The sequence below is a fragment of the Globicephala melas genome, chromosome 14 (genome assembly GCF_963455315.2).
Source record: "Globicephala melas chromosome 14, mGloMel1.2, whole genome shotgun sequence".
NCBI classification, from domain to species: domain Eukaryota; kingdom Metazoa; phylum Chordata; class Mammalia; order Artiodactyla; family Delphinidae; genus Globicephala; species Globicephala melas.
The window spans coordinates 43,437,452-43,449,626 of record NC_083327.1 but is presented as its reverse complement, the minus strand read 5'-3'; the positions used below and the strand labels follow the sequence as shown (position 1 = coordinate 43,449,626).

Genomic DNA, 12,175 nt, shown 5'->3' with positions numbered 1-12,175 from the left:
GACCCACAATTCAAACCCTGTTGTTTAAGGGTCAACTGTAATTTAAAACATGTAAGAATCAGTTACCCCCAATCCTTTGATGTTGTAGTTAAAGCACTGTTTTGTAGAAATGTCTCAGCCATATCTTCTAGGAATATACAGTTGACCCTTGAACAACACAGGTTTGAACTTCTATATAGATTTTTTTCAATAAATAATTACTGCAGTGCTAAACAACTCACAGTTGGTTGATCTGCAGATGCAGAATCATGGAGATGGAGGACAGACTGTAAAGTTAAATTCAGGTTTTCAACTCTACGGGGGTCTGTACCCCTAACCCTGCTGTTGTTCAAAGGTCAGCTGTTTATGTGTGTATATATCTGTATGAACATACACATACATAGATATACACATGCATAACATATACAAATAAATAAGTATATAGTACATGTATGTATATTTTAAGTAAGTGTGTGTGTGTGTGTGTGTGTGTATGTGTGTGCGTGTGTGTGTGTAGCTGGAACCCAGCTCTCAATTTCTCTCCTTTGCTTCTTTTGGGAGGTATTAATGCCTAGAGTGGTACTTATTCAACAAGTAGAAACAAAATTTATTTCAAGCCCAGTTAAAGAACAGATTTCAATGCTTTAGTCTGCAACTGTTAAAACTTCAAGAAAGTCTTATAAGTAAACTCATACCAGATTGTGAGCCACAAGAAGGATTCTACTTTAGAGACAATTGTTCTGCAGGGTTCTTTGGCTCAGAGTTTATATTTCCTACAGTTTTACCTATAAAGTTGTCATGTGTATTTTGTTTATGACAAATTTCTTGGGTAATACTTAACTTCAAATTGCCTTTAACTGTGTTAAATTTCTTTTCTCCCCAATATAATCATTACAGATTAAGTGGAATTGGTTCTTTTCAGCTTTATAAGCCATCCATAAATGTTGTAGTATGTACTTTTTCTGTATTATTTCCTTTCTCAGCCTACTAGATGAATTAAGAATTGGGTTTTGTTACTTAGTCTTTTAATCTTTTAAAAATATTTTAATAATTAAATATGTCAAACTTTTTATTATGATATATTCTCTGAGATCTATTTAACTATGTATTTTAGGATATTGGTGCAGGAAAAGGCAAATACTATGCTGTCAATTTTCCAATGAGAGATGGTATAGATGATGAATCATATGGGCAGATATTTAAGCCTGTAAGTATTATTATTTTCAAAAATGAAAAGGAATTCTAAAATGTTTTTTAGAGACATTAACATTTGTTACCTTGTACATAGATTATTTCAAAAGTGATGGAGATGTATCAACCTAGTGCTGTGGTGCTACAGTGTGGTGCAGACTCACTATCCGGTGATAGACTTGGTTGCTTCAATTTGACAGTCAAAGGTAAGCAATTTGAAGGGTGATATTCCAGGAAGAAAGTTTTTTTTCTTCCTAAGAACCTCCTATAAAAGTTGTCATTTAATTTTTACCTGCTATTTTAACAGGGAGCCATGTGTTTTTTATGGGTTTTTGTCATATGTATGTATCTTTTATTTTGTCAAATTTATGTATATATTCATACATGAGTAGTTTTGTAAGGCTTGTTGCAATACCAACCAAGGCAGCGATTTTCTTTTTTTAAAACTTTTATTTATTTGTTTAATTATTTATTCCAGTTTTATTGAGATGTTGTTGGCATACAGCACCATGTGAGCATAAGATGTACAATGTAATGATTTGACTTCAATATCATGATTTCAGCATCATGAAATGATTAACACAGTAGGTTTAGTGAACACTCATCTCTTATAGGTACAACATTAAAGAAATACATTAAAAATATGTATATTTTTCTTTGTGATGCAAACTCTTAGGATTTACTCTCTTTAACAGCTTTCATTTATAACATACAGCAGTGTTGATTATCTTTATCATGTTGTACATTTCATCCCTAATACTTATTTATCTTTTAACTGGAAGTTTGTGCCTTCTGACTGTCTTCATCTAATCTCCCCTTCCCTGACTCCTTGCCTCTGGTAATCACAAATCTGATCTCTTTTTCTATGAGTTAGTTTGTTTGTTTGTTTTCGAAATATAACTGACCTACAACACTATGTTAGTTCCTGGTCCACAACATGTGGTTTGATATTTCAAAATGATAGCCATGCTAAGTCTAGTTGTCATCTGTCATCATATAAAAATATTATATTACTATTGACTGTATTCCCCACTCTGTACATTTCATACCTGTGACTCATTTATCTTGTAACTCAGTGTTTGTACCTCTTAATCTCCCTCATATATTTCTCTCCTTCCCTCTGGCAACCATCTGTTGTTCTCTATATCTATGACTGTTTCTGTTTAGTTATGTTTGTTCATTTGTTTTTTTGATTCCGCATATTACACTTAGCATAATTTTCAACAATTTTTGTTGATTCTTTTGGTGCTTACCTTTCTTTAAATAACATAAATAAACTTTTCTTTCTTTTTTTTTTGACCGCACCATGCAGCATGTGGGATCTTAGTTCCCTGACCAGGGATTGAACCCAGGTCCTTGGCAGTGTGAGCGTAGAGTCCTAACCACTGGACCACAAGGGAATTCCCCAAGCTTTATTATTTTTCATTTTAACCTTGTATATTCACTTTCCATTGTGAAAGAAGAGGGAGCCACCACTTTGTCCCCAACACATGCATACACCCTTCCAATATTTCCATTTTTACAATTGAAATCTGGTATTTAGACCAGAATTTTGGTCATGGTATTCAGTGTTAATGGCATCACCAGCAACATTAAAGCATGTTTCAGCTTATTCAATTTCCTTTTGCATACCTTGTTTTTCCCCATACAATTTTGTCATTTCCTTAGTTTTCTCCTTACTCATTAGTAAATTGCCAGTATTTATAACTAGTACGTTATATTCACATGGATCAAGTGTTCTGTCCGTTTTACCTCCATGAAGAACAGCCTTCTGACTTGTTCCTGTTTGGGTGAATTTCCTCTGTAGATCTGGTAGAACACGGAGCTGTTCTTTGCTTATAAGTGTTGAAATCAACATATGCTAGAGGTGCAGACCAAAGTAAAGATCACCATTATGGAATGAACTGCTAGGGTATAAGAATAAATCTGAAATTTTATTTAATAAGTTCTTAAAATTTATTATGTATGAATTAGTTGTGATTTTTCACAGATATTGTACATGATTTTAGAGTTGTTTTCCTTGTGAACTTTTAGGTAACAAGTTCATGTTCTGCTTTGAATTCTCTCATAAAATGTGAAGAATTCTCAAGTAGAACTTTTTCCAGAACAACTCTTGGCCTAAATGGAATTTAATAACTAAATACAGGTATTAAAGGCTATTTTATTTGTTGTTACAATAGCTCCTATGCCAGCCAGCATTAGAATTATGACATAATCAATCTATTCTGCTTATATTAGGTTGAACAATTTGAAATAATTGCCCCTTTTCTTGCTAGGTCAAAAGTGGCCAAAAAGCAGCAGTTTCGTATTGTTGAAAATAATGTGCAGATAACCATCTGTTTCCTCAAAATGGATACAATCTTCTTAAAATCTACTTAATGTACTCTTAAGATGTGTATTAACCTGTCAGTTTTCTTAACTTTTTGAAAGTTATTAATGCCTTTGTACTTAAAAGCAATAGCTTTCATAATCACAAACTACAGCATTTTATTTTACTCTTACTATAAATCTATATTTCAACTGACTGATAGAATATCCGTTGTATAAAGCATGTAAAGATATTTGCAATCCCAAATGTCAAACTTGATTCCAAGCTTTCTCCACTGCCAGCTTCAATTCAAACTGCTGAAGTCAGTTTACCTCTTGTCTGTCTCCTTTCTGTCTTACTTTATATTGATACTGTTGTATGCTCTCCCATTCTTCATTTTTATAAATTTTAGCCTTTAAAAAATTCCTTTATAATCATTTTTATCAGGTTTTGAGATGAAAGAAAAGTAAATGTCTTTGTTTAGCCAGCTATCTTTACTGTTAACTATTTATTTATTTCATCTTTAAAAAATACGCAGTTTTCCTTTATTATAAGAAGCCTGAATTTTCATAATTGCAGTAATAACAGTTGGGTTATGAATCGTATAATATAACTGTTTTTATATACATATATGTTTTTATATATGTTATATGTTTATGTGTTTATACTTTTTATGTCCTTATACATAATTTCACATATTTGTACATATTTGTGTACCGTTTTTTTTTAACATCTTTATTGGAGTATAATTGCTTTACAGTGGTGTGTCAGTTTCTGCTTTATAACAAAGTGAATCAGTTATACATATATCCCCATATCTCTTCCCTCTTGCACCTCCCTTCCTCCCACCCTCCCTATCCTACCCCTCTAGGTGGTCACAAAGCATATAACGTAACTACTGAAGAGTACTTAATGAAAATGCTCACAGTATAGTTACATGAAGAAAACATACCATTAAGCTTTTAAAAATTAAAAAGAATTGGAAAGGAATATTCAAAAAACTATCTTTGGATGAGAATTTTAGGTAGTTTTTTCTTTGTACTATTTTGATTTTTCCAAAATATTATTCAACATACGTCAATTTCTTCTATAATTGAAGAATTTTTTTCTTGCTTTAAACATTGACTTGTGTTCCTGAATGATGATGATAATATAAGAAGTTACTAGTAACTCGTAACTGATTTCTAAACTATGACATCCAAAGGAAATATTTTGTTTTCATGTTAGGTTTACTTTATACTGAAATTTCTACACATAGAAATTGGTTAAAGTTTTTTATAATAGTAATAGATATTAATTTTATAATTTTAGGTAAGCTAAGAAAAATGTCCATAATACCACTGCCTAACGATAACCTATAGTTAAACCTGTATAGCCTTACATAATTTTTCTGTATATGTCTATGGAGGAAAGTGGTAACAAAAAGTCAGTTTAGATTAGATTATACAATGTTTCATTGCAACCTCACTTATTTTTTCCTCCAGGTAACCTCACAGGAATATAATACCTTCATATCACATTAATAAAATGTGTTATATTCATATTTTAATATTAATATAGTTGTATATTTGATCAGGGACACTTGCTGACATAGCCAGTTATGTCTTATTGTGTTTTCTATATCATTGCATAAAAGGTGTTTTATTGATAAAAGTTTTAAACTAGAAATTTTCACATAATTAAAGCCATTTTGGTTGAGTAAAGTATTGTTTATATTATCTTTTTAAAATTTATTTTTCCAACTGTTACAATGTGCAGATGTATTGTTACCCAAATTTTCTTTGTTTTAGGTCATGCTAAATGTGTAGAAGTCGTAAAAACTTTCAATTTACCATTACTGATGCTTGGGGGAGGTGGATACACAATCCGCAATGTTGCTCGATGTTGGACATACGAGACTGCTGTTGCCCTTGATTGTGAGATTCCCAATGGTAAGTGTTCTTATTTTGATGTCTTTATTGGATGAACTGTCAATTCATAGAGAAAGATGTTTAGGTGATTACAGTTAATTCCAAAACCATGTAAATAGGAGAGCAGTCACTTAAGGAATTCATTTTGCATTCACTTTTAAACATCATCTCTGGAAATATTTCACAACTTGAATCTGGATTTTGTGCATGGATTTGTGTGAAAATTGAGCTTTTAATATGTAACTTTATTTCATTGTTTTTGATAGAATTGCCATATAATGATTACTTTGAGTATTTTGGACCAGACTTCAAACTGCATATTAGTCCTTCAAACATGACAAACCAGAACACTCCAGAATATATGGAAAAGATAAAGTAAGACATCATTGAATTGATTTGATAAACATTTCATCTTGATACAGCATTAGGAGTTTTTAGAGGGCCAAATGCAGTAGGTCATTTTAGCTTTATACATAGGTATTTCCTTTGTCAAAAGTATTTGAAACCTTAAGGTTATTGATTAATTTTATAAAATAATGGAAAATGTATGGGATTCATAGCTCAAAAATATTTCTATTTTCTATTAGTTAAAATGGATTTTTTAATTGAAAGGGGCACTATAAATTTTATATTTTCTTACCTTACATGAAAGTGAAATTTATTTTCATTGAAACATTTTGATAAAGCTTTATCTAAGAACAGAGTGTTTAGAGAGACATTGTAGTACACAGACCTGGGTTTGTGTCCTCTCTTTACCACACACTAGCTCTGTGACTTTTGGCAAGTTAATTTGCCTTTGTGCTTATATTTCCTCATTCTTGAAATGGGGGATGTTAGTATCTATCCTGTAAATTTTGAGGATTAAACGGGTTAATAATATGTAAAGTATCAGTGCTCAGTAAATGTTACTATTTTAATTCATAGGTTAAGCTAGATAAAAGATGCAATTTTTTGCATAATGTTTCCTCTTACATTTAAAAAGAACCTGAAAGAAAATATTTTTTCTTATAACTGCGCATGTTGTAATTTAGACAGCGTTTATTTGAAAATTTACGCATGTTGCCACATGCACCTGGAGTCCAAATGCAAGCTATTCCAGAAGATGCAGTTCATGAAGACAGTGGAGATGAAGATGGAGAAGATCCAGACAAGAGAATTTCTAGTAAGATAGTCCCTTGATGTGTATTGTTACATTTTTCTGGTTTATTAAAAGAATACTATAAATTGAAGGTTTTGGTGGCCCAAGGACTTCACATGTTTTCATGAGCAGCAGTCCCCAACCTTTTTGGCAGCCTGGACTGGTTCCGTGGAAGACAGTTTTTCCACAGACGGGGTGGGGATGGTTCAGGCGGTAATGAAGGCGATGGGGAGCAGCAGATGGAGCTTCACTGATTCGCTCGCCCGCTGCCCACCCCCCTGCTGTGTGGCCTGGTTCCTGACAGGCTGCAGACTGGTACTGGTCCATGGTCCGGGGTGTTGGGGACCCCTGTTCATGAGCACACTATCATTACTTGTCTTTATTTTTACCATTTTTTTAATCTTACGTGGATTTAATTTCCTATGTCTCAAAGCTTGATTGGAGTATCAGCCATTTCAGTTTATTTGACTACATATATGATCAAAAGTTTCCACAAATTAAGCACTTATGTAGAGTGAGTTGAATAACATTAAGCACCTTCTGTTTGATTCTACAGTCTAATTCCACTTAATATGATTCGTAGGTTTACAGCATAATGGTATGCTATCACGGTATAGACATTCTAACATACTTGGTGTTTATGATATTTTTTATTTTCTCTACTTCCACTCAGCTCTGAAATAAAGGATTACTTTTTATTTGAAGACATCATTCCCACTACCTATCAGGAAAACAGTATTTTTCCTCTAAAGTTTTTTGTTTTTTTAATGAGATCTGCAAATGTTTTTGTTTCTTTGAATTATTTCTTCCTAAAGCTAAATTTTCAGTATTTAGCAAGCCATGCATTCAGTTCTAATCTTAAAATCTGTTATCCTTACTTTTAAATGTGGTGACTGGCTAGTTCTTTTGTAGAGGGGTGCACTTAACAATTGTAAAACCTGTGACTGCTTTTGTCAAAACTTTTATTAAAAATCTTTAATGTATCAGTTCGAGCATCAGACAAACGGATAGCTTGTGATGAAGAATTCTCAGATTCTGAGGACGAAGGAGAGGGAGGTCGTAGAAATGTGGCTGATCATAAGAAAGGAGCAAAGAAAGCTAGAATTGAAGAAGACAAGAAGGAAACGGAGGACAAAAAAACAGGTCAGATTTATTTTTTGATTAATTGTAAGTTTTTGAAAGTGAGCTATACTGCAATTTTTATGAGATCCTGAAGTCAATGATGCAAGTATTGGAGGGGGTGAGTGTGCTAAGTAGGTGACTTTTTTTCTTCCCCCCATGTAAGTAAGCTCTTTTAATTAGAGCTCTCTGAATGCTATTAGTCACATTTGTTTTTATATTACAGGAAACTATCTCTTCTTGACGACATAGGCTTAAAATAGTGAACATTGCACTATGATATAGATTGGGTAAGAGAGAGGACAAAGCGGTTATAGATCCATATGTAGCCTGTGAGCAGAGCTGAAATTCTAAGATAATTTGTAACTACCTGTAACTTTATTTGATGGGAATAAAACACAGAAGAGTCACATTATCTATCCTTAGACCAGTTTCACTATTTTGAAAAGGCTCAGAGAATAGCCTTTGTTCAGAAATTATATGAAGGAAACATAAAAGCTGCAGAGATGGGAAGGGATTTGGGAACTGGGTTGGGAGGAGATAATACTTTCTGCTGTCTTAATTTTTAAAATGCTGTGTCAGTTTGTTGAGAAAATAGATGCTTTAGGGCATTGAATTTGCTACCAGAATGTGTTATTTTTATCTGAGTTTCCAGAGCACTTACACATACCTGGGTCATTTTATTTTATTTAACACATTGTATTATAGCACCTCATTAGGGACTTGATATATATCTCTGCTAGATTGAGCTGCTTATGGCTAGAGAATGCAATGTGCTAAATATCTGTATTCTTGCACTTGGTGCATTTCCTGATGGATACCTGATACCTATATGCAAGTAAAGGTGATGAGCACAGGTTTTAGTTGACCTGTTAATTTTGACCCTGTAGCATGTGGAAAACTGATTCAGAGATACTGGTCCAACATCCTTTTCCTATCATATTGAAGTTATGTGAGTAAGCTGGCTCTCATGTTCTTTTTTACTAGAGAGTTAGGAATCCGTAGCATTGTCTGACACATCTAGTTCTGTTCTTGTTCGTGGATTGACTCCTCTATACGCTACTGTTCTCTGTCTACCATTTTATAATTTTAACTTCCCAATGTATTACAATGATGGCTCCAGTCTACTCTTGTGTACTGATTGACATCCAGAAATTCCAGCTGTGATGGAGGTAAGAAGGACTTAGCTTTAGTTGTAGGATTTTTCTAGTATTTTTTTCTCTTACTGTTAATTTGTCTTGTCTAGTTTTTCTGTTTGTTTGTTTTCCATTTTGGTGTTTCTTCCTGTTTTTAAATCTTTATCTTTTCTGTGCTTTTTCTTCCAAACAGGAAAGTGGGTGCACTATGGTGCTTATCTTTCATTGCTATTTAAGCTAAAAATGAGAGTACTTTTTGATCTGGCTTAATGGCCGGGTGGTGGATTAATCTCATAGTAGTTCCTAAATACTTTTGTTACTGATACGGTAATGAAATTTGGTAATGAAATTCTTCTTATAGGGTCTTGCATTTGTTAAAATTTTGCAGCCTACAAATAAAAGAAATATTACCATAGAAAACATTTTTAAAAATCTGCAGTGCAAAACCTGAAGTTAGGAACGTTTCTGTTCTCTACCTCCCTCCTCCATCCCATTTGGCACTTTGAATTATTAAATTTGCACATCCTAAATTAAGCCAGAAGCCTAAACAAATGTCATAGTAACCATATTGCCATGTGTTTGTATTATAATCAGTGCCTCACAACTTTGGTTCATTTGCTTATCTAAAGAAAAAATTTAGTACATTTGGACTAATTTGTTTCAGTGATCTTGAATAGGTAGTATTGCTCCTCCTGTTTCATTAATTTTTTTTTTAATGGTAAAGTTTTGGTACTTATATAGTGAGGGTTAAAAACTAATGGTTAGGGCTTCCCTGGTGGCGCAGTGGTTGAGAGTCTGCCTGACGATGCAGGGGACACGGGTTCTTGCCCCGGTCCAGGAAGATCCCACATGCCACGGAGTGGCTGGGCCCGTGAGCCATGGCCGCTGAGCCTGCACGTCCGGAGCCTGTGCTCCGCAACGGGAGAGGCCACAACAGTGAGAGAGGCCTGCATACCGCAAAACAAACAAACAAAAAAAACTAATGGTTACATAAGTAATAGAATTTACCCTCTGTTTTGTCTGTGGCCTCATCTAATTCTGTCCCCTTCTCACAGTACTCCAGCCACATTGGTCTTTCAGTTCTTCCTTCCAGCCTAATTCCTTCTTGCCTCAGAGTCCTTTTAAGTTTTCCCTCTGTTCAAGATACTTCTCCCTGTTTCCCACCCAAAAACTATTCGTTCTTCAGAATGTCTCTCAAACATCACTTCTTCATCGTAGGCTTTCCTAATCTCCCACAGTGCTATGCTCACGTCTGTAGGCTGGACTTCTTCACAGCACATATCCTGGCTGTAGTGCTGTGATCCTATAGAAGAAAACTTCCCAAAGGCAGGACTACAGTGTTATATTGACACCTTGAACCTCTGTCACTTAGTACAGCACCTAACACAAAGCTTATTTAGTTACTGATTTCATGAATAGTAAGATTGTATATGGCAGTTTTTTATATTTTAAGTAAGATATATTTTAAAATAAAATGTATACACTTTATATTTCAAAGTAGGTGTTAATCTTTTCCCAATTTTTGTTTTTAGATGTTAAAGAAGAAGATAAGTCCAAGGACAATAGTGGTGAAAAAACAGATACCAAAGGGTAAACTATATTCTTTATCTAGTAATTTTCATATACTATAAAAATAATGAGCACATACTGGGGTTGGGGTGGGTGTACATGTGTTCTTTTGAGAAGTACTGAACTGAACCTGGAATATCAGTAAGTTGTTGTGAGATGCTCTGAATTTTAGTCTGTAATGGTGCATAAGACAATATATCTTAACTGTTAGTTTATATGTCATCTACTTTCTCATTTTCCATTTATGTAGCTTGCTTTTAAAGAATTACAAAGACTGGTAATAATCAGTATTATAGCTGAATATAGATCAGTTTATATTCTTGAACATAATTTATCTGAGCCTTGTTTTGCTATTAACTTTTTTTTATAATTTATTTATTTTTGGCTGCGTTGGGTCTTCATTGCTGCTCACGGGTTTTCTCTAGTTGGGGCGAGCGGGGGCTACTCTTCGTTGCAGTGCGCGGGCTTCTCATTGCGGTGGCTTGTCTTGTTGCAGAGCATGGGCTCCAGGCGCGCGGACTCAGTAGTTGTGGCTCGTGGGCTCTAGAGCACAGGCTCAGTAGTCGTGGTGCACAGGCTTAGTTGCTCCGTGGCATGTGGTATCTTCCAACACCAGGGCTCAAACCCGTGTCCCCTGCATTGGCAGGTGGATTCTTAACCATTGTGCCACCAGGGAAGCCCGCTGTTAACTTTTATATAGGCACTCGTGGTCTTTCATGGTGCTCTTATTTCTGCATACATGATTTTTTAGTGTTGTGAGACAGGTAAATTTAAGAAGCACTGGGCTAGCATAACATAATTTGTTTTTTAAACCGTACATAATTTTTTTAAAAACCATAGTTGAGGTGTTTATTGTTGGAAAGCATGTAAAAAGCTTGGCCACACATAATTTTGTGCTAGCCTTCATAGGATGACTTGGAATAGATTGTAGAACCACTAGAAAGATCAAGGCAGTCAGTACTCCAAAAACACTCAAGGCACTATCAGCTTAACGTGTTTCTTGGTACGAGCCAAGAATGAAGACTCAATGAAGACTGATCCATTGGTCGGTGCATTTAAGTGGTGATTGTGCTGTTTTTAATATTTCATGTTGCCTCTTTTAACAGAGCCAAATCAGAACAGCTCAGCAACCCTTGAATTTGAGAGTCTCATCACTTTCAGTGAGGAAATATTGGGAAGAAAAATGTTTTCTTTTTGAAGACTTCTGGCTTCATTTTATACTACTTTGGCATGGACTGTATTTATTTTCAAAATGGCTTTTTTCGGTTTTGTTTTTCTTGGCAAGTTTTATTGTGAGTTTTCTAATTATGAAGCAAAATTTCTTTTCTCCACCATGCTTTATGTGATAGTATTTAAAACTGATGTGTTATTATGTCAAAAAACTGCTCTATTAAAGAAGTAATTGGCCGTTCTGAGCTGATTTTTCCATCTTTTGTAATTATCTTTATTAAAAAATTGTACTTGGATTGTCTTTTGTCTGTTTATTACATCATGGAGTCTTTTTTCATAGGCTAATGACATGACTGTTTCTGTAAAAATAGAATACACTAGAGGTGGAAGATACTGATTTGCAACTTCAAAGACATCCATAAACTATTTCTTGAGGAAATTACTGTATTTACAGTAATTATTATTTCTTAATGTAATAGGAGTTCTTCAGTCTTGTCCTCTATAGGTTAACCAGTCAATGTTGGTGAAGATTGATATCTCATTACCATAATTTATCTCTGAAATTAATGATATAAGCTATGCAATTGAGATATAGGAATTATCTTTGAGCTGAACCAAAGATTCTCAGAAACTGGAAATGGAGATTCTGAGTTGA

At 34.2% G+C, this 12,175-nt stretch overlaps 1 protein-coding gene across 1 annotated transcript in view; it reads left to right on the top strand.

Moving 5' to 3' along the window:
• HDAC2 (histone deacetylase 2) overlaps nucleotides 1–11,816 on the top strand; it is a 31,443-nt gene extending 19,627 nt beyond the window's left edge. The window contains exons 7-14 of the mRNA XM_030882801.2: nucleotides 1,094–1,186; nucleotides 1,268–1,376; nucleotides 5,269–5,409; nucleotides 5,655–5,763; nucleotides 6,420–6,550; nucleotides 7,514–7,669; nucleotides 10,314–10,371; nucleotides 11,457–11,816. Coding sequence (XP_030738661.1) covers nucleotides 1,094–1,186; nucleotides 1,268–1,376; nucleotides 5,269–5,409; nucleotides 5,655–5,763; nucleotides 6,420–6,550; nucleotides 7,514–7,669; nucleotides 10,314–10,371; nucleotides 11,457–11,487 — 828 coding nt within the window. The 3' untranslated portion in view covers nucleotides 11,488–11,816. The remainder of the gene's footprint in view (nucleotides 1–1,093; nucleotides 1,187–1,267; nucleotides 1,377–5,268; nucleotides 5,410–5,654; nucleotides 5,764–6,419; nucleotides 6,551–7,513; nucleotides 7,670–10,313; nucleotides 10,372–11,456) is intronic.
• Nucleotides 11,817–12,175: the final 359 nt, after the last annotated feature.